Here is a 20768-nt window from a genome sequence, read left to right as displayed (position 1 = left end):
TGAAAGCATTGCCATCTATATTTGTATACATACAGGTTCCTTGAACATCATAAACGTTCGACATAATTTCTCAATGACCTTATAAGATGTGCATTCAGTGGATTATGTATATGCCATTGAGTATATCATCATGGGGGCACAACAGAGGGTCAATTAAGTTGTACTTAAATATATAGGAATCATCTTGCAAAAAAAAATTTTGTTTAGAAGAGCAAAGCCATGATTAGTCTTATTATTATAGAAACATTCTAAGATAGTGTAGATTCAATTTAATTAAAGGATTTAGGGTGGGAAGGTTGGGGCCACAATGAGAGATCAGAGTTTTACATAGGAAAACATCACATTGAATGTTTTGTTGTTTTACATTTCATTCGAGAGTTTTCACTCATGACCTCACATATATCGGTGAAGGGCTTCAAATTTAGACCTTTTCTTGGTACTCAAGTCCATTGAGCAGTGAGGGATCTTTATTATGCCTAGGCCTGCTGTGACATTCGGCCTCAGCTATTAAGGTCTCATCTGAAGGTAGCAACCCCAGCTAAAGTTTTTTGTTGGGAAACTGTATACAAATTGTACGTCATTGGAAAGAGCTTATTAAAACTTGTTATTTCAGTGAAGGACCTGCAACATTTACTTCATATTGTCAAATGCTTGGAGAAGGAACAGTTGCTCCCTATTTTTTATCAACTAAGGTCCGTCAGGGCTGGGCCTTGAAGCCATGACCTTCTGATCATGGAGTGAGAGGAGTGAGAGCACTACAGAATGAGCTATTGTGACGGTGGAAAACATAACAAAAAAATCTTTAAAATCCTTCTGTTTAAGTACAGCAAAGCATGATTAGTAAAATTGATATGGAAGCACCCTGAGGTAGTGTAAATTAAAGTTTGCCCCCACCCATCCCCATTCAATAATGAACTAATTTCTGCTTTTTCTTAATCCTAGCCAATGAGCTGAGGTGAGCTATGTGGCCCATGGGCCTCTTGTAACCATTCACAATCACAGTGAGAGCTGAAATGGATTTACTGATAGGTCGGACCAAAACAATGTCGGACTATCACAAACTCGGACTATAACAAACTCGGACTACACAAAGCCGGACCATAACAAACTCGGACCATAGATTAAATTTACTATTTAATATTTTAATATAATTCTGTTTACCAATCAATTAAGTTATATATTTATATCAAATATTTGAACCCAAATAAATATTTTGCACTTTCTTTGGGTAACAGTTATAAACACCTGCAGAGAAAATCTATACGCCTGCTGTGCTATTTACTACTTTTAAATACCAAATATATTTATATTTTGTCACAGAGATATTATACAATTATTGCTGGTTTTTGAGGTCAATACAATGATTTAGCCATCTGAGGAGTACAATATTCACCGAGCCCGAAGGGCGAGGTGAATATTGTACTTCGAAGATGGCTAAATCATTGTATTGACCAAAAAAAGCAGCAATAATTGTTTTATTATATGATTCACTGATAAAATGAGACAGCTCATTACTTGTTAACTTGCATTTAATTAAGTCCTAGCCAAATACAAGAGAGAAACAGAATTCAAATGTGAATAAACCTTACCAGTCGTATCAATTTGAAATGGGTTTTTTTAATCAATTTTAGTTGCCATGAAAAAAATAATATAATGTCAGTCTTTTTACAGGATAGATTTTGAAAGGAAGGAGTATTATCAGGGAAAACTGACTGCCAAAAAGTAAAAAAAAAAAAAACTAGATGCTGTCATGAGACAGTAATACCCGCACTAAGGTGTTTGCCTCTAAATACACGCTCCTACATATTGGGCGGCTTTCCAAAGAAATAGTCAAAATAATTCTATAATTTACATGTATTCATCAAATTGAGTATGAAATTCTCAGACCCTGTAACCTATAACTCAGAACCTCTTATATTTATTTTATACATGTTTAATTCATTATATACCAGTCTGAATTTTATTAATGATGTAAATTCATGCACGGATCTATAGGATTTTTTTTTGACTGAGGTGGACCCCCCCCCCCCCCCGAAAAAATTTGTATCCGCGTCTGAAATTAGATTTTGATATATGTTTTGCTCATAATAGGACCTTTTTAAGGTAGGTCCGTACCTTCAGAATTTTCTGTCAAACTGTCAATTTTTTTAATCTGAATACCTTGAATAAGTCTTAAACTAACTAAAACATCCATAAAAGACGTATCTTTGCAGGTTAATTTTCATACAACATGTCTCAGACCACATACCTCTAAAAAATCAACAACCAAAATTGAACATAAAGGAGTGTGAAATCATATTTCTTTTAGTTATGCACCAAATCACATCAAATTTATGTTAAAACTTATAAAGATCAAAAATATTTATTTGCCAAGAGAATATTTGAAATCTTTACTGCAAAACATTAACAAATTGATGTTTAATCTGTCCATGTCTTTCTGAAAAAAATCTCAGAAGATCTCTATTTTTTATTATTCTCAAAATCCAAACTGTTTAGATGCCATTTTTTCTTTAAAACTATTAAGAATTATATACAAAAACACATACTTTCTTATGGTTGACCAGAGAATTTTAACAAAACAGTCTAAATTTTGAAGACGTATACCCCCATTTTTGGAATATCATTTTTTTCTATTATTCATAGCAAAATTTATTAAAAGTAAAAATTAAATGGATTATATAGGCTCTAAGTCAATAAAAATAGATCTCAGGTTAGTTTGCTTAAAAGAAAATTAAAAAGATTTAGGTCCATACAAGAAATTTCAAACTTTGTGTCTGTGTATGAACAAAATGACATATAGATCCTATGGACATAGTGCTAAGTGTTAATTTCCATAAATAATGTGTATTAAATGCTTTCTATGCACAAAAACACTATGATAAACAAATATATACTTGCTAATTCATTTTCATTCACCCCCAAAAAATGATATCAATAGACAAGTGAAAATTAGAATTTTATATTGATGTGTAAAATTAGAACCGGATCCGTAAAAGTGGGAGCCTTCCTTAATTTACTAACCCCCCCCCCCCCCCCCCCCCCCCCCCCTCGACACCATAATCACACAGCACATACTTTTTGGAATAGGCTAGATGGAAAAGGTTTGTTAAAATTTAATATCGTTTGTTATGAATTAATTTAAAATTTGTTCTTGTACTATACATGTGAACATGTAAATTTCTACATCACATCACGTTGCGTCACCCATTATCATATTTATAGATTAAACACCATTTGGCACACCTCGGCCGATTCCCACTTCATCTGATAAGGTGATGGAATCGAGGAAGCTTCGCCAAAATGGCACATGGCTGCAGTCTGGTGTGCATTGGATTAATTCATTTTGAGTTATAATTGGATTTATATTTCATGAAGTTGAGACACAGGGAGTCGGTAAGTAGAAGTTTTAGTGTAGTGGGGGGTAAAATACACCCGAACTATTAGGTTAAAGTTTAAAAAGGGTGAAAGATCATCGCATGCCACACTAGACGAATTTCATATTGTGAAGTTATCTCCCGTTGTCGATGTGACATTCAGTTACTGCCAATACTGGTGCGGATCCAGAATTTTTTTCGGGAGTAGGGAGGGGGGTACACATCTCAGTCAAAAAATTCCAGCCCAGAATTTCGTGACAAGCAGGAGAAAAAAAATGAAAACAAATAAACAAATAAAAAAACAATGATAGTGAGGTCAATGTTTTCTAAGTTTATAGGGAGAGGATTTCAAGAGTCATTTTTTACTTGCTACAGTATATAGTCTTGTTTAAATAACAAAGCAAATGCCAGATGGGGGGGATGGGGGGGGATTCCAATCTTCCTACCCACTTCCTGTCCCTGAAATAACAATGTATTTTGTTATTCCAGTTAAATAGTATATTTTTTTCCATTTGACTAATTATTATACATATTTTGTTTCTTGTGTTTATAGTATGTCTGTCTATAAGTCTGCAGAAATTAAATCCTAGCTAGCTTGCCCATAAGTTTTAAGTGGGATGGGCTATACAAATAGCTTCCACATTTTATAGGTTTATTTCTTGTGACAATTTAATAAGACCTTTTATTTGGGTACCATTAATTTTTACCTCTGATCGCTTGACATGGGATACACATTTTTACAAGAAAAATACAAAACTTTAAACTCTGCCTAAATTTTGATCAGTAGGTGCTAGGGCTTTCATACTTATCATGACATATTGTATTCATTGTGAACTGTCAACAGGTATAAATATGTTTGACCTTGACCCTAGAGTTTGAACCACTTAAACAAAAAAATTAACCTTGGCAATTAACTTTTGAACAGGAATTACTAAGGATTTCTTTATTTCACATGTGCATTCCTTGTGACAAGACTTTCATCTGATACTAACAATTTGAACCCTTTGACCTTGACCTTTGATTTTGACATATATTTGAGAAACTTCAACCTTCGCCATAGGCTTCCATACTGGGACATCAGTGTTTCACAAACACATCTTATCTTCATTATTATTTGGTGGTGTCTCCAAATGAGGGAAGATGTATTCACAACAAACAAACAAATCACTAAAGAAAGTATAAAACATGAATATGTTGGTCATGCATATCTCTTCAGGAAAAAAAAACAGCTTTTCAAATACTCCAACCATATTGTAACCCTTTCAAAACACTCATTTGAGCTTTTTTGGTTTCCTTAGCATATAATGTCTGTCGTGACGTGTTGTCCATCTGTTTGTCTGAAAACTTTTTACATTTTTAACTTCTCTAGAACCACTGGGCCAATTTTACCCAATTCATATAGAAATATGTACATTTGTATGTCAGACTCAGTCCATCTGTCTCAATAAATTTAACCTTGGTTATCACGGTCATATCTACTGAATGAGAAGAGACATTCATATTAAACTTATGTATTAGTATATTTACCTGTGAGAATGGCATGGTTTTTTTTTTACATGTGACCTAGAAGTTTGACCAACTTGCAAAAAAATTAAATTGTTATAAATTCATCATTTTGAAAGAGAAAAGTTAGGGCCTTCATATCATAATGCATGTATATTATTACCTGTGATAAGACCTTTCCAAATAAATCATGACTTTTACACTGTGACCTTGACCTTGAAGCGATCAAGCCTAACCTACTTTTCAAAAATGTTGCATTTGCTTATAACTTTTGATTGAGATGAGATATGACTCTCACATTTGACATGTACATAAATTACTCATAAGAATTCAAGGTGTTTCCCAGCATGCGATGTTTTTTTATGTGCCCGAATTTTTTCGGGGCGCATATTGTTTTTGTCCTGTCTGTTTGTCTGTTGTCAACTTTAACCTTGGCCAAAACTTTTGAACCGTAAGAGATAGAGACTTCATATTTGGTATGCATACTCCTCTAATAAAGTTCTTTCAAATGACATCAAGGTCAATGACCTTGTGACGTTGACTGTGACCTATATGCTAAAAATAGGTTTTTCAACTGTTTGTCATAACTTTTGAACCATAAGAAATAGAGACTTCATAGTTAGTATGCATACTCCTCTAATAAAGTTCTTTCAAATGACATCAGGGTCAATGACCTTGTGACCTTGACTGTGACCTATATGCTAAAAATAGGTTTTTCACATGTTTGTTATAACTTTTGAACCATAGGATATAGGGACTTCATATTTGGTATGCATACTCCACTAAAAGGGTTCTTTCAAACAACACCAAGGTCAATGACCATGTGACCTTGAATTTGACCTTTATACTTAAAATAGCTTTTTCCACTTTTTGCCATAACCTTTGAACCATAGAAGATAGGGACTTCATATTTGGTATGCATACTGCACTAATTAAGTTCCTTCAAATGACATCAAGGTCAATGACCTTGTGACCTTGACTGTGACCTATATGCTAAAAATAGCTTTTTCCACTTTTTGCCATAACTTTTGAACCATAAGAGATAAAGACTTCATATTTAGTATGCATACTCCACTAATAAAGTTCTTTCAAATAACACCAAGGTCAATGACCATGTGAAGTTAACTGTGACCTTTATACTAAAAATAGCTTTTTCTACTTTTTGCCATAACTTTTGAACCATAGGAGATAGGGACTTCATATTTAGTATGCATACCCCACTAATTAAGTTCTTACAAATAACACCAAGGTCAATGACCTTGTGACCTTGACTGTGAACTATATGCTAAAAATAGCTTTTTCGAACTTTGTTGACGCCGGGCGCATTGTGTTTCACAAACACATCTTGTTACCCCTTGACGTTGATGTTTTACATAATTTTCAAAATATTTAACTTTCCTAAAAGATGATTAGGCTTCTGAGTAACATTAAGGAAGACTTCAAGGAAGACAGGGCTTTTTGCACAAAAAACATCATTTTTCGACCCCCATTTGACCCCCCGGGGCAAAATCAAAATTCCAAAACCTTACTGCACATCTACATGTCACCACTAATCATCCCACAAAAGATGATTAGGCTGGTAAGTAAAATGTAAGAGGAGTTCAGGGTATATGGGGCTTTTTACATAAAAAACGTCATTTTTCGACCCCCATTTGACCCCCTGGGGCAAAATTAAAATTCCGAAACCTTACTGCATATCTACATGACACAACCAACCATCCCCCAAAAGATGATTAGGCTGCTAAGTAAAATGTAAGAGAAGTTCAGGGAAGATAGGGCTTTTTGCATAAAAAACGTCATTTTTCGACCCCCATTTGACCCTCCAGGGCAAAATCAAAATTCCGAAACCTTACTGCACATCTACATGACACCACCAACCATCGCCCAAAAGGTGATTAAGCTGCTGAGTAAAATGTAGAAGGAGTTCAGGGAAGACGGGACTTTTTGCACAAAAAACGTCATTTTTCGACCCCCATTTGACCCCCCGGGGCAAAATCAAAATTCCGAAACCTTACTGCACATCAACATGTCACCACTAATCATCCCACAAAAGATGATTAGGCTGCTTAGTAAAATGTAAGAGGAGTTCAGGGTATATGGGGCTTTTTACATAAAAAACGTCATTTTTCGACCCCCATTTGACCCCCCGGGGCAAAATTAAAATTCCGAAACCTTACTGCACATCTACATGACACCACCAACCATCCCCCAAAAGGTGATTTGGCTGCTGAGTAAAATGTAGAAGGAGTTCAGGGAAGACGGGACTTTTTGCACAAAAAAAGTCATTTTTCGACGTCCATTTGACCCCCCGGGGCAAAATCAAAATTCCGAAACCTTACTGCACATCTACATGTCACCACTAATCATCCCACAACAGATGATTAGGCTGCTAAGTAAAATTTAAGAGGAGTTCAGTGTAGATGGGGCTTTTTACATAAAAAACATCATTTTTCGACCCCCATTTGACCCCCCGGGGCAAAATTAAAATTCCGAAACCTTACTGCACATCTACATGACACCACCAACCATCCCCCAAAAGGTGATTAGGCTGCTGAGTAAAATGTAGAAGGAGTTCAGGGAAGACGGGACTTTTTGCACAAAAACATCATTTTTCGACCCCCATTTGACCCCCCGGGGCAAAATCTAAATTCCAAAACCTTACTGCACATCTACATGACACCACTAATCATCCAACAAAAGATGATTAGGCTGCTTAGTAAAATGTAAGAGGAGTTCAGGGAAGATAGGGCTTTTTGCAGAAAAAACGTCATTTTTCAACCCCCATTTGACCCCCAGGGGAAAAATCAAAATTCTGAAACCTTACTGCACATCAACATGACACCACTAATCATCCCCCAAAAGGTGATTAGGCTGCTGAGTAAAATGTAGAAGGAGTTCAGGGAAGACGGGACTTTTTGCACAAAAAACGTCATTTTTCGACCCCCATTTGACCCCCCGGGGCAAAATCAAAATTCCGAAACCTTACTGCACATCTACATGACACCACTAATCATCCCAAAAAAGATGATTAGGCTGCTAAGTAAAATGTAAGAGAAGTTCAGGGAAGATGGGGCTTTTTACATAAAAAACGTCATTTTTCGACCCCCATTTGACCCCCCGGGGCAAAATCAAAATTCCGAAACCTTACTGCACATCTACATGACACCACCAATCATCCCCCAAAAGGTGATTTGGCTGCTGAATTAAATGTAGAAGGAGTTCAGGGAAGACGGGACTTTTTGCACAAAAAACGTCATTTTTCGACCCCCATTTGACCCCCCGGGGCAAAATCAAAATTCCGAAACCTTACTGCACATCTACATGACACCACCAACCATCTCTTAAAAGATGATTAAGCTACTGTGTAAAATGTAGGAGTAGTTCAGGGAAGAAAAGTGTGACAGACGGACGGACGGACGGACGGACGGACGGACGGACATGAGTAACAACAATATACCCGAACTTTCTTTAGAAAGTGCGGGTATAAAAACAAAAAAAACATGTTGTTCAGTTCAAGTGTTGGAGGGGGGTCCCTGCATTCTATCTTACCACCCTCACCCTAAAATATATATTTGCTTATGTTTTTTTCACATGAAAAAAAATCACAGTCGTTTAAATAGCTTTCCAAAACAATTTGTATCAATTTGGAATTTCCCAATCTATTTTAGATCAATGTAGAGGAAGTAAATCCTTGTATTGACCTGGAACGTCACGTGCAGGTCAATACAACGTAGTATTTTTCTAACATAGTTGGATCTCAGCCAATCAGAGAGATGGAAATTATTCAATCATATAATAAATGACTTTTATAGACCATATAGATACGTATAACCAGACAAAAGCAATTGTTGAAAGCACAATTTTGCATGAGTGTGTATTGCTTTTACAGATTTCCTTTGTCAAGAAAATTTACACGCTTGGTTATTTTTTGAGAGCTTTAATGATTTTATTTAATATATTTATTTTTATATAGTATTTAGTTGACAACAGACAAATTAATAAAAAATGAGAAAAAATATATTATTTAATGCTTAGCTATTAATCTTAACTTATAAGTTTGCAGTAATATTAAAAGAGATCATTACTCTTACTTGACGAGACCTTTCCTCTATAAGAAGATTTGGACTATTATTTTTATAGATGATGTAGTTTATGTTTTTAGGTAAAAAAAAAAATAATAATGAATAATTGATTTCATTTTCGTTTTTAAATTTACTTAAACCGGTAAGTAAATGTAAAGAAAATCACAATGATAATGAATGATTTAATATTTACAGAGACGTAAGATTGATTGTTGGTTTGGGGGTGGGGTAAATTAAGTTTTTTACTTTCTTTGCATCCAAATATTCTCTTAAAGTAATTTAGGCCTAGAAAAAAATATGTTTGTTTCCGCTTTCCCGACCAACCTTAATTTATAGTGCCAACCCTAAATATTTTTTTAATGCTTTTGTCCCATGATGTGCAAGATTTCAACCAGGGAATTATAGCCTCCAACTTTGCAAGCTTTTCAAGACAGAAAGAAGTTTGGGTCACCTTTCTATCATAAGTTAAGTCACAGTAATGCTTGAAAACACCATTTCTTTTGTCATTAAATGTTACTTCTATACACGTTTTGATTAAAGAAGCAAAAAAATTTTTTTCAAAAAAAAAAAAAAAATTGCCTACCTACCTATACCCTATATTTTTTCAGCCTGAAAGCGGAAACAAACATATTTTTTTTCTAGGCCTTATCTACTAATATATTTAATAGTGAGCGCAGCGAGCGTCGCAAAGCGACGCTCGTAACTGCGAGCTCTAACGACAACGCCTGGGCGAAGAGAAAATTCGGACTATTGCACATTCATTCTTTAGAATTTTTTGCCGCAGTAATTTTGACCCACAATGCATCACTTAGCAAAGTTGCGTTCTCGCGAGAATGACGGCAAATGTTCAACAAAAAGTTTACTCGCCTTGATTAAATGGATACATATTGAAAATAAATTGTAAACGTAACTTTTTTCCTTAACTTTCAGCACTGATAAGTTTTTTTCTTGGTATTTGTAACTTACATACGACATCATGTGATGTCAGAGTCTAGACGCACCAAATGTCACGTGCGGTTTGACGAGCCCGATCTAAATTAAAACAATAAAAGAGTTTGCGCTCGCTCTAACGGTCGCACCGTCAACATATTAAGAAATTAGGAAAATAACATGACAGGTACATACATTTTCTCAGCAGGCGTATTCGACTGTAACATGGATAAAAACTTTTAAAAAAGTCTTTTAAAATTGTTTTAATTGGTAAAACATACATATCTATAGTCTTCAACTTAATACATCTAACAAAATACAAATTAATTTCATAATTCAACACAGGGATTTGTTATTACTAAATATATATATATATACGGTAGTCCGAGTTTGTTATGGTCCGACTTCGGTATGGTAGAAGTTTGTTATGGTCCGACATTGTTATGGTCCGACTTATCTGTCAGCGCTGAAATGAATCTTAATGGGAAATGAAAAATAACACTGCACACTGTATATTTGTTGATTGCAATCTAGTATTGATTGTACAACTAGTAATAAATATGTGAATTCTGGGATGGATATTTTGTACATTCTTTTTGTACATTTTCTGTTGGAGCAACAGCTGACCATTCACCAATGTATGGAATTTTCATAAAAATTCAAATCCAGCACTTTGAAGGCTTTTGTAAAGTATATGGGTCTAAAAATTATCAAAAGTATGCTTTTACGCAAATTATTTTAGGCATTTCTCATTTGGACAAGTAATCTAAACCATTTTTGCTATTAATTCAAATTTCCTTCCGAATTTTCTCACCATTTCTGTTGTTTACACGCATACGTTGTTGTTTACAAAAAGAATCGGTTGTATTGGTCCTTTCGCAAATGTAATTGGCCATAAAGGCTTATTTGACATAAGATCTCTGTCCATCTCTTATGACATTGTGAATAAAATAAAGGAAAGATGCATAGTCGACAGTCGCAGTCTCAAAACCTAGGTTTTGAAATTATCAAAAAAATGGACAGATCTGTCATTTAAAATGACATACTCTATCTCCAGCAGAGTTATATTTATTTTACCTCGAGTTCCGTCCTCGTTGGCAGCTATCTGTACATATAAATGATCGATCGTGAACACTTTCTGTCAAATGTCATGAATTTGAATTGCTATGGCCGCCATGATGTAAACAAGTCTGATCCCGCACCTTTTCTGGTTAACTCGGACAAAAAATGTTTCGCCATTAAACATTACACACGTTTCATCATTATGAAGAATGAAAAAAAATTGTTTTAAATACAATATATTTTCAGCTTCTCCTCTTGAACCTCTTCAGATCGATTTTGGTATTTCCCACGGTCAGTAGTTATGTTGTTTGGCAGGCACGTACGTAGCAACAAGGGGGGTGGGGTGGGGTTCAAACATAGATTTTACTATTGAAAATGTTTATAAAAGAACGGTTGCCCCCCCCCCCCCCCCCCACACACACACACTATTTGTTACATGTACATTAAAGTGAAAAAGTGAAATAAGGGTAAAGTACTTTGCGTGAATGAAAATGAATAAAATTTGGTACTGAAAGAAGTTGACTCGATCTTCATTGAGGGTTTTTTTATTGCCAGCACGGCGCACCTACCTCGCATCCGAATGACCTGTCTCCACGCCCCACAATTGGACTGGAACGCGCGATGTATAAAATAAGAATAAACTCCTTACTCCGGGACACAAGAGCTTTGTGCTTTTTTACTGCGCCACGCAGGCGACTAAGTTGACGATTGAAAAGTTGAGGTCAACACGTTTATCATAAAGCTTTGTTGTTAAGCAAACGGTGTGTTAGAATTTGTGGTATCTTTTATTTCAAGTTCACTGGCATATATGATGAGAAAATTCATCATTAATTAAACGCCTTTAAAATTGTTTGCATGTTATTTTACGTCCCGTTCAAGAATTTTAAAATCATATGCACCCGGTAGAGGTCACCTTATATGGCTTATACGGGTGAAAGACACGTACTTCTTGTGTCAGTATGCGCTTCTCAAACCACGGCCCGGAGTCCGCATTTAGCTCTCTCCTACCGTCGTTTGCGACGATATGCGCTTGGCAGAAGAACAGCAACGGAATGGAACCCGGGCCTCGATTTGAACCCTTCTTAGTCCGCTCGATTGGTTTGGTAGGGTAGTCTTAGAAGGACTTCTCAGCCTCCCGCCGCACGAAAGAGGGAAGGATAGCATTCTAGTATGGCGTCAAGCGGGTGGGTGAAAACTTTGGGGACCTTTATTATTGTAAATAAACCAAACTAAAAACAAAATACAGTGGCAAAAAAATTATTTTTATAATGTATGAAGGGTATAATTCTGTTAAGAAGATTTTTCTGTTATTTAATTGCAGTAAAATCAACCATCGAACACAATATCATTTACCATGTAATATGGAGTGAAGATTTGACCCGTATATAGGTCCCTGATTTGACCATAAATATTTTAAATTTTTTATACATGTAGTTTAATATTTATCTGTCTCGGGTACGTGATGTTTTAAACCTTTCTTTACATAAATAAACAAGATGTGTTTGTGAAACACTGATGCCCCCGTATGGCAAAAAATTAGCGAAGATTAAACTTTTCTTAAATGCAAACTCACTGGAAATACAGCTCTGAAATATGAAATCAGGCCAGGGTAAAAAAAATTTCATCAGTTTGGAAATCTTGGTATCTAATGAAGGGTCTTTTCACAAGGATTACATATGTACAGTATGAGATCACTAGCCCTTAGTGTTTAAAAGTTATGGCCAAGGTTAAAGTTTTTTCATAAGACGAAAATTTCCAAGTCAAGGTTAAAAGGTCAAGGTGATTGGTATCCAGTAAAAGGTCTTGCCACAAGGAATACATATGTAAAGTATGGAAGCCCTAGCTCTAACAGTTCAGAAGTTATGACCAAGGTTAAAAAATTTGATAAGTAGGTCAAACCTCAGGGTCCAGGGTCAAGGTCATAGGGTCAAAGGTCTTGCTATCAAATGAAAGGTCTTGTCACAAGCATTAAATATGTAATGTATGAAAGCACTAGCCCTAACCCTTTAAAAGTTCTAATCAAGGTTTGTTTTAAAGTCAAACTCCAAGGTCAAGGTCAAAGTGTCAAAGTTCTGGGTATCCAATAAAGAGTCTTTTCACAAGGATTACATATGTGAAGTATGAAAGCCCTATCCCTTACCGTTCAAAAGTTATGGCCAAGGTAAAAGTTTTTTCACAAGTACAAAAATCTCCAAAGTCAAGGTCAAAAGGTCAAAATTGTTGGTATCCAATAAAAGGTCTTGTCACAAGGAATACACAAGTGAAATATGAAAGTCATAGCTCCACTGAATCAAAAGTAATGGGCAAGGTTAAAGTTTTTGTGGATAAACAGACAGACAGACGGACGGACACGACAAAAACTTTATACCCCCGAAACTTTGTTTACGGGAGCATAGAAATTCCCAACACTATTATATTAAATATATTTTTTCCACTCTTAGCTAGTTATCTCTTCAAGCTTCCCTTTCGAACTAACATTTAATGCTTTAAATCAAAGGATTCATATCCTTAAAAAACAACAACTGCAGTAATTCAAAACATTGCAGATGATATTCCGCCGTATTCAATACCCTTCTGAACACTCAATTTAGACATACAAATTCCAACCCCTGACATTCCCCATCTACAAGGGTCCCAATCAAGTGTGTCCCTTGACCCCTGATCAGGAAGCAAACGCTCTAAAACTAGGCTTCCGTGATCAGCATCGAAGAAGCTCCAAGGAAACAAGGAATTATCAGCTGGAAACTATAGCTGCTGGATTACACTTTATAAAAAAAAACTTCCTTCGAAGTAGTGTAAATATTAATACTTATTCAAAGTAAAAAATAATGAAATATTACGTAAACATGGTCTACTTTCATGACATTTCATTCTGATACTGATAAATATTTACATCCACTGAATATTTTCTTCTTTATTTCTTAAGAAAACCCATTGCGTTCATCACTGCATGAACTACATTAGGCATATCACCTGTACAGATTTCTTGATCAGTGGCCGTTCCATCAATGAAACGTACAAAGACGTTCGCATCATTAACACAATAATTAATATTTTTAATCCTACTTAAAATGATAATTTAAACAGATATAAATATAAACAATAAAATGTCTTTCTTTGTTTGTTATTACTGGAATGAACGGTCACAGCTATTGCAGAAAAAATTTACATAACCCGCTTACGCGGGTTATGTATTTTTTCTGCAACAGCTGCTTCCGTTCATTCCAGTAATAACAAACAAAGAAAGCATTTTATTGTTTAAATAAAATACATATTTATAAAATTAACGTTGGGTCTCGTCTATCGCCTCACAGGTTTATTATTGCAGTCACTGACGCTCTTCCGATATTTATTTTGAACCAGATGTCACATACGATTTACGCAAAACGGAATGAATTTATAGAAATGACATTTGAATAAACTTTAAACAATTTTACTTTAGTCTAAACAATACTACAACCCCCCCAAAAAAGAAATCTTTAGCAAAATGACAGCAAAAATCATTAAAATGGAAGCACAGGAGAGGCTATAAAAGTATGAATACACGTATAAACACGAAGAGAGAGCCCAAAAGTTAGGCATAATTCCTCGGGAACTCTCTTGTCGTGCAGAGATAGACAAAACCTAACTTTGCGTTTATCTTTATACTTTAATACCTATTTTATAGCATTGAACTTCTATGATAAAAATAAATGTGAAAAAGGTTAATATGAGAACATGCAGTGATCGATCTCAAAAAATCTCAAACAAATCAGTGAACAGGACATTAAACATGGACCCCGGAAATTTCAGAGGTGGATAATGTGTAGCAAAAGTAAACTCCCCTGTTGAACGATCACACCCTCCGTGAGTCCTATACATGTATATTCATCAAGTTTGTCATACAATTATATTAGTTGTTGCCGCTTGGCACAATTGTTAGAGCGTTTAATTTTGATCCTTACGTTCAAATTCACTGTGGAATGAGCAGATAAGTCGTATAAACCGAGGCTTCGCGTCGCAATATATACCAGACTGCATATAAAAAAGATTCTTCAATGTGTAATGATCCTGAGTGCCGAGTACACATGTAGGTCTAAAGCACTGCCCTCCACCGGCAAGTAGTAGTAGATTTTACTGCGCTCACCTCTGCGATTTGCATTTTTTTACGGACACAGTGAGGACATCCGCTGTGACAGGGGCAAAGTCTCCAAGAACGCCGTGACAACGCGGCGAGATTTCCACTGATAGCGGTAGAAGTCGTGTAGGGTCTCCTAGAACGCCAGGGGACGGCGCGCACTTTGGGCATGCACAGGATACGCGCCGTATGGTCGCGGATTGATAGGAACGCAGTAGAAACGTAACTTATGATCGCCGAAGCAGCGCGGTGAGATCTCTAACAACGCAATGGTGAGCTCCGTAGGGACGCCGTGAAGACGCACATGATCGCAGCATGAACGCAGTGATAGTAGCTTCCGAGGAGACCTCGCGGAGTCCTTGGGATGTCACAACGTTTCTATCGCGCTTTTAATGTTCTGTCACACCAAGCTGCGTCCACACAGAGTTTTTACGGCGTTGTTGAATTTGTAAAATCGCCGCGGAATCGCAGGGAAATTTCACAAATTTCTGTAAAATTTTCACAAAGTGAAGATGTCACGGCGTCTCGACGGCGACCGACGCGTTTCTTCGGTGTTCTCGCGGCGTGTCACAACGTTCCCACAAAGATCTCTTGGCGATTGCCTGCGCTTCCGTGGAGTTTTCACGGCGTGTTAGGAGTTGTCACCTCACGTTCACGGCGTTCTCAATGCGCTGGCTGCGTTCACAATGCGTTCATCACCCATGGATACTTATTTATATGGTATGGGACATTTTTAAAAAAAGATTACACGATGAAAAGACTTCTACTGTGTAAAGAAATATTCTTTAATCAAAGATGATCTATATGTATAATTATGTTCCCCAAACGAAGTTGGGGAACATATTGTTTTTACTCTGTTTCTTCTTCTTATTATTTTTCTTCTTCCTGGGCACTTATCTTGTAAACTGTTCATCCGATGTAGGTAAAAACAGGAATTAGGCACAAAAAGGGATTTGGGGAGCTTTTGGGGAACATCTGTAACGGTCCCCGTTACAATTAACACTAGTTTAATGCTAAATTCTTTTAAGTTTTGAATGTCAAAAAATAAACACACACTGAAAAGGTGTTTTAAAGTTTTAGTAACTCCACTGAAGCAACAGAACATATTCTGGTGTAAATTCTTCATCCCAATTCTACTCCCATGCTCCTGGTCAGGAGTGCAACTATGAGGCCATTGCTTTTGTTTTCTGAGCTGGATGACAACACCGTGAAAGCGCTTTGTGATCGCCAATGGACGCTGTAGAAACGCCAAGGGAGCGCAATCTTCGAAGTGACAACTCCTTGCTGTCGCTGTGTAATTGCAATCGAAAAAATCACAAGACTATAAATCTAATCAGAAGCGCAGTAAAAGCGCAATAGAAGCGCGGTGACATCTCCAAGGACTCCGTGAAGTTCCCGTGGAAGTGCAGTCTAATACCACTGCGTTCATGCTGCGATCATGTGCGTCTTCACTGCGTTGTTGGAGATCTCACCACGCTGCTACGGCGAACATACTACGTTTCTATACTGCCTTCTTATCAGACTGCGATCACATGGCGGTTACTTTGTGAATGCCCAACGTGCGCGCCGTTTTCTGGCGATCTAGGAGACCCTACGCAGGCCTACCCCGTTCAGTGGAGATCTCGCCGCGTTGTCACGGCACTGTAGGAGACTCTACTGCGCTCACCTCGGCGTTTTGCATTTTTTAAGGACGCCGTGCAATTGCCGTGATGATGCAGCCCTGGTGTAACAGGGGTTTTACGGCGGTTCTTATGAGATTTATCGTCTTTTTTTGACTGCGATCACACAACGACAAATAGGATCACTGCGATCATTTCGCCCCTTTGCGTTTCTACAGCGTCCGTTGGCGATCACAATGCGCGTTCACGGCATTGTTGGAGTGTTGTCGGCCATTTCACAAAATAAGAGTTTGATCAGAAATAATCCTAACGTATTTTTTTGCACACCTGACCAAGAGCATGGGAGTCTTTAACGTATAATTGTAAAGTGAAAATAACACCAGAAGTTGTTTTGATGTTTCAGTTTAAATTTTATAACAACTTTTCAGTGTGTATTTTTACATTCGAAATAAAATTATTAAAGAAAAGATGAAAACACATCTGAATTGATAAAACTGAAAAAAAGATTTTTCTATATAAATAAAAATTTAGATAATTCAGTACTAAATTATTCAAATAAATCTTTTTTAATTAAATATTTCTCAACATAAGTAAAGACTTTCCTCAACTTGAATCTTTGAAAAATGTGCTACACTCCCTCTGTATTTATAACCGTGGGTAAAGAATGCATGATGAACGTAAGTGTGAACGCAGCCAGCGCAGTGACAACGCTATAAACGCAAGGTGACAACTCCTAGCATGCCTAAAAAAACTTCCCCGAAGCGCAGTCACTCGCCCAGAGATCTCCGCGAGACCACCGTAGCATGCTGCGAGAACGCCGTGGAAACCCAATGGTCGCCACTGGGTCGCCGTAGGGACGCTGGGACAATTTCACAGTGTAACAATTTTACTTTTTGCAATTTCCCTGCGATTCCACGGCGATTTCAAAATATGTATTTTCCCTGCGATTCCACGGCGATTAAAAAAACTTAACAACGGCTTAATAACTCTGTTGCCCACGTAGGGGACACAGCTTGGTGTGACAGAGCTCTACGCAGAATGTATATCGCGCGGATCTAAGAAGTCCGATTTTAATTAGATTGGATCAATTTTTTAAAAATGTTTTTAAAGATATAAACAATAAAAACTGATATTAGCAATAAGAGTGTTTTTAAGATGAGTCCTGTGAAAGTAACAATCCTTCAATCACAAATTTCGATCAATCAATTATTTATTTGAATCTCTTCATCATTTTACAACAGTATACAGAGATTACAAGAACATATATAATGTATATGTAATGTACATAACATTGCAATTTCAGTGTTAACCCACAAGTCCAACTTGAACAATTGTAAGTAGATATTGCTTCAGTAAAGATCGGTTAGTAGTTATGAGTATGTTGACTAAGCCCTGCAGGTCGATGGTCATTTTTCTCCAATGTCTATTTTGTTTTCTCTCTCATGGTCACGCACAAATTGGTCTTTGACTTTCCGCTTTTTGCCACACAACAGATAGAAGCCGTAAGCGCAAAGTTCGATCATCAACTGCACAACTTCAAACATTGCCAACACAGACAAACCGATCCACAGACCAATAGCGCCGCCTATGTTGGATGCAAACTCTGCAAACTATGTAATAATTGAAATTATCATTTAAATTTCTTTTTTTTCATTAAAGATTGCAGAAAACTAGCAAACTTACGACGGCGTATTCGTGCCATATTGACAATGCAGAGAAAGTTTTAAAAAATCGTTTGTACGATTTTTTAAATCGTTTGAACGATTTAGAAAATCGTTTGTACAATTTAGAAAATCGTTTGAACGATTTTTAAAATCATTTATACGATTTTTTAAATCGTTTGAACGATTTAGAAAATTGTTTGTACGATTTAGAAAATTATATGAACGATTTTTTTAAATCGTTCAAACGATTTTTTAGATTCGTTCAAACGATTTAGCAAATCGTTTGTACTATTTAAAAAAATCGTATGTACAATTTTTATTTCTTGTTATTACACGTAGAAGAAGCGTAGTAGAAAACCTTGCACAAGTAGGACATCGTACCCACACACAGTTTTAATGAATGACAGAGAAAAATTGATCAAGGAATATTTCAAGATGGGTTTCACTTTTTCGGAAATTGCACAGATCCTTTCGCAAACTCACCGAGTCTTTGTTAGTGAACGAACGTTGAAAAGCACAACAGTTAAGTTGGGACTATTCAGACATAAGAACAAATCCGACATAGGGGATGTAGCTCTTTTCATTGAGAAAACACTTAAGCCATGTGGTCAATTGCATGGATAAAGGTGGTTGTAGTAGAAAGCTATTATAGCAGGATTAACCGTTTCTCAAAGAGATATTCGATGTCTTCTTTCTATACAAGATTCGGAGGGAGTGTGTTTAAGGAAAAGAAATAGATTATACAAGTGATCATAAAAACACTGTGAATGTAATCGTGATATGATGGTTAACTAATTATAATATTACAACAATATTCATACAAGTTTAATTAACAAGATACAATTTATTTTAAGTGTTTCTGTCCCTGTTATAGTCAGCAGCGAAGGGACTTCTCTATACAAAAGCTTAACCAGGTTTCTTATCCAGTACCCTTCCGTTCCGAATCAGAATAAAAAAAAATCGTTCAAACGATTTGACAAATCGTACAAACGATTCAAAAAATCGTACAAACGATTTAACAAATCGTTCAAACGAATTTCTAAATCATACAAATGATTTTCTAAATTGTTAAAACGATTTTCTAAATCGTTCAAACAATTTTCTAAATCGTTCAAAGGATTTTCTAAATCGTTCAAACGATTTTTTTAAAAAAATTCTCTACATTGTCAATATGGCACGAATACGACGTCGTACAAACTACATGTACTTGCATTGTTTAAAGTTTTATCAAACATTCTGCCAGATTTACACTCTTGCTGAAATATATTCACAACGATTATAATATGTGAAAGTTAATTTAAAGTCATTGTTGTATCAAGGTCATCACCACCTTCCCTTTTTACTGTATAAAACCAACAATTAAAATTTTAAAAAATTGAAAGAGCAAGTTGCTTTTTTTGGTAAAAGTGAATACATGTAAAAAAAAATTTTCTTTTCCTTTTTTTTAAAACAAAATAATCATAATACATGTACTGTGTCATGAACTTGACTCATGATCAAATAAGACAGATCAGATTAAAAAAAAAACATGATTGGATTTGAGCTGTACAACCCTGGTAAATGTGATTAGGGCAAAATAGGCGAAAACAAAACGAAATTTTCCCTGTATACAATATTACAATGTTTGTGTTTGTTAAATCGTAAGTCATATGTTTTGTTTGTAAGCCACTAAGGTGTGTGGTAGCCCCTAAAATAATGCTTACGGTAGATGCAGGCGATTCTACTAGCTCTTCAAAGTTAAGATCCTCATAGTAAATAGTGACCTTGGAGAAATATCCACTGAAAAATATAAGGATACGTGACAACAGCAAAGACTTGTGAATCATAACAAAGAAATATTTTTAAAAGTATATTGTATATGATATATGACTCAAATGCCTTGCTTGGAGTTGAACAAGGGAAATTAGGGCTCCGAGGTACTTATTCTGTATCCATCTACTTTTCTCTTCAGTACTCAAACAGACACTAATTCATAGCCTGTTCCATAGATATTCAACAACAAGCCATCAATACTTTCGTTTAAAGTATTAAAGTTAAGACCCCAAACACGACACTTTCGGTTGCCTTGCCAATCTCATCCTTAATAAAATCGTTTTGTAACACTGATTAATACATACATCATATCGGATGGAGAAGATCTCATTCGTTGCAATATAATGCACTTCTCTGGGTGAGATTGACACACAGTCTGCATTAAACTAGTCTGTAAGTAAAGAGAGTGATTGCTATCAAACGCCGAGTCGGCAATATTTCAGCCATATTTGGGTGGCGTAGATAAAGTAAAGAAAATATTAACATGGCGGATGATAAAATGCGTCTCTTCCTTTATAACAAACAAACATCCACAATTATCTATTGTATACAGCTCAAAAAACTTTTTAAACTCACATGGTTTTTTGCACAAAATAAAGTAACAT

The 20768-nt window shown here is 36.1% G+C and overlaps 1 protein-coding gene across 1 annotated transcript; it reads right to left on the bottom strand.

Moving 5' to 3' along the window:
- Window positions 1-17951: 17951 nt before the first annotated feature.
- Window positions 17952-20545, bottom strand: LOC134230443 (degenerin unc-8-like). Its single transcript, XM_062712276.1, has 3 exons — window positions 20469-20545; window positions 20055-20130; window positions 17952-18297 (listed from the first exon to the last, which is right to left on the bottom strand). Exons 1-3 carry the CDS (start codon window positions 20543-20545, stop codon window positions 18094-18096), a joined length of 357 nt encoding a protein of 118 aa, XP_062568260.1. The 3' UTR covers window positions 17952-18093.
- Between the last annotated feature and the right edge of the window lie 223 nt (window positions 20546-20768).

The sequence above is a fragment of the Saccostrea cucullata genome, unplaced genomic scaffold, assembly GCF_032062105.1.
Source record: "Saccostrea cucullata isolate Sc308-1 unplaced genomic scaffold, CSIRO_AGI_Scuc_v1 ctg6792, whole genome shotgun sequence".
Lineage (NCBI taxonomy): Eukaryota > Metazoa > Mollusca > Bivalvia > Ostreida > Ostreidae > Saccostrea > Saccostrea cuccullata.
Note: the sequence above shows the minus strand (reverse complement) of the source record. Positions and strands in the feature narration are given on the sequence as shown.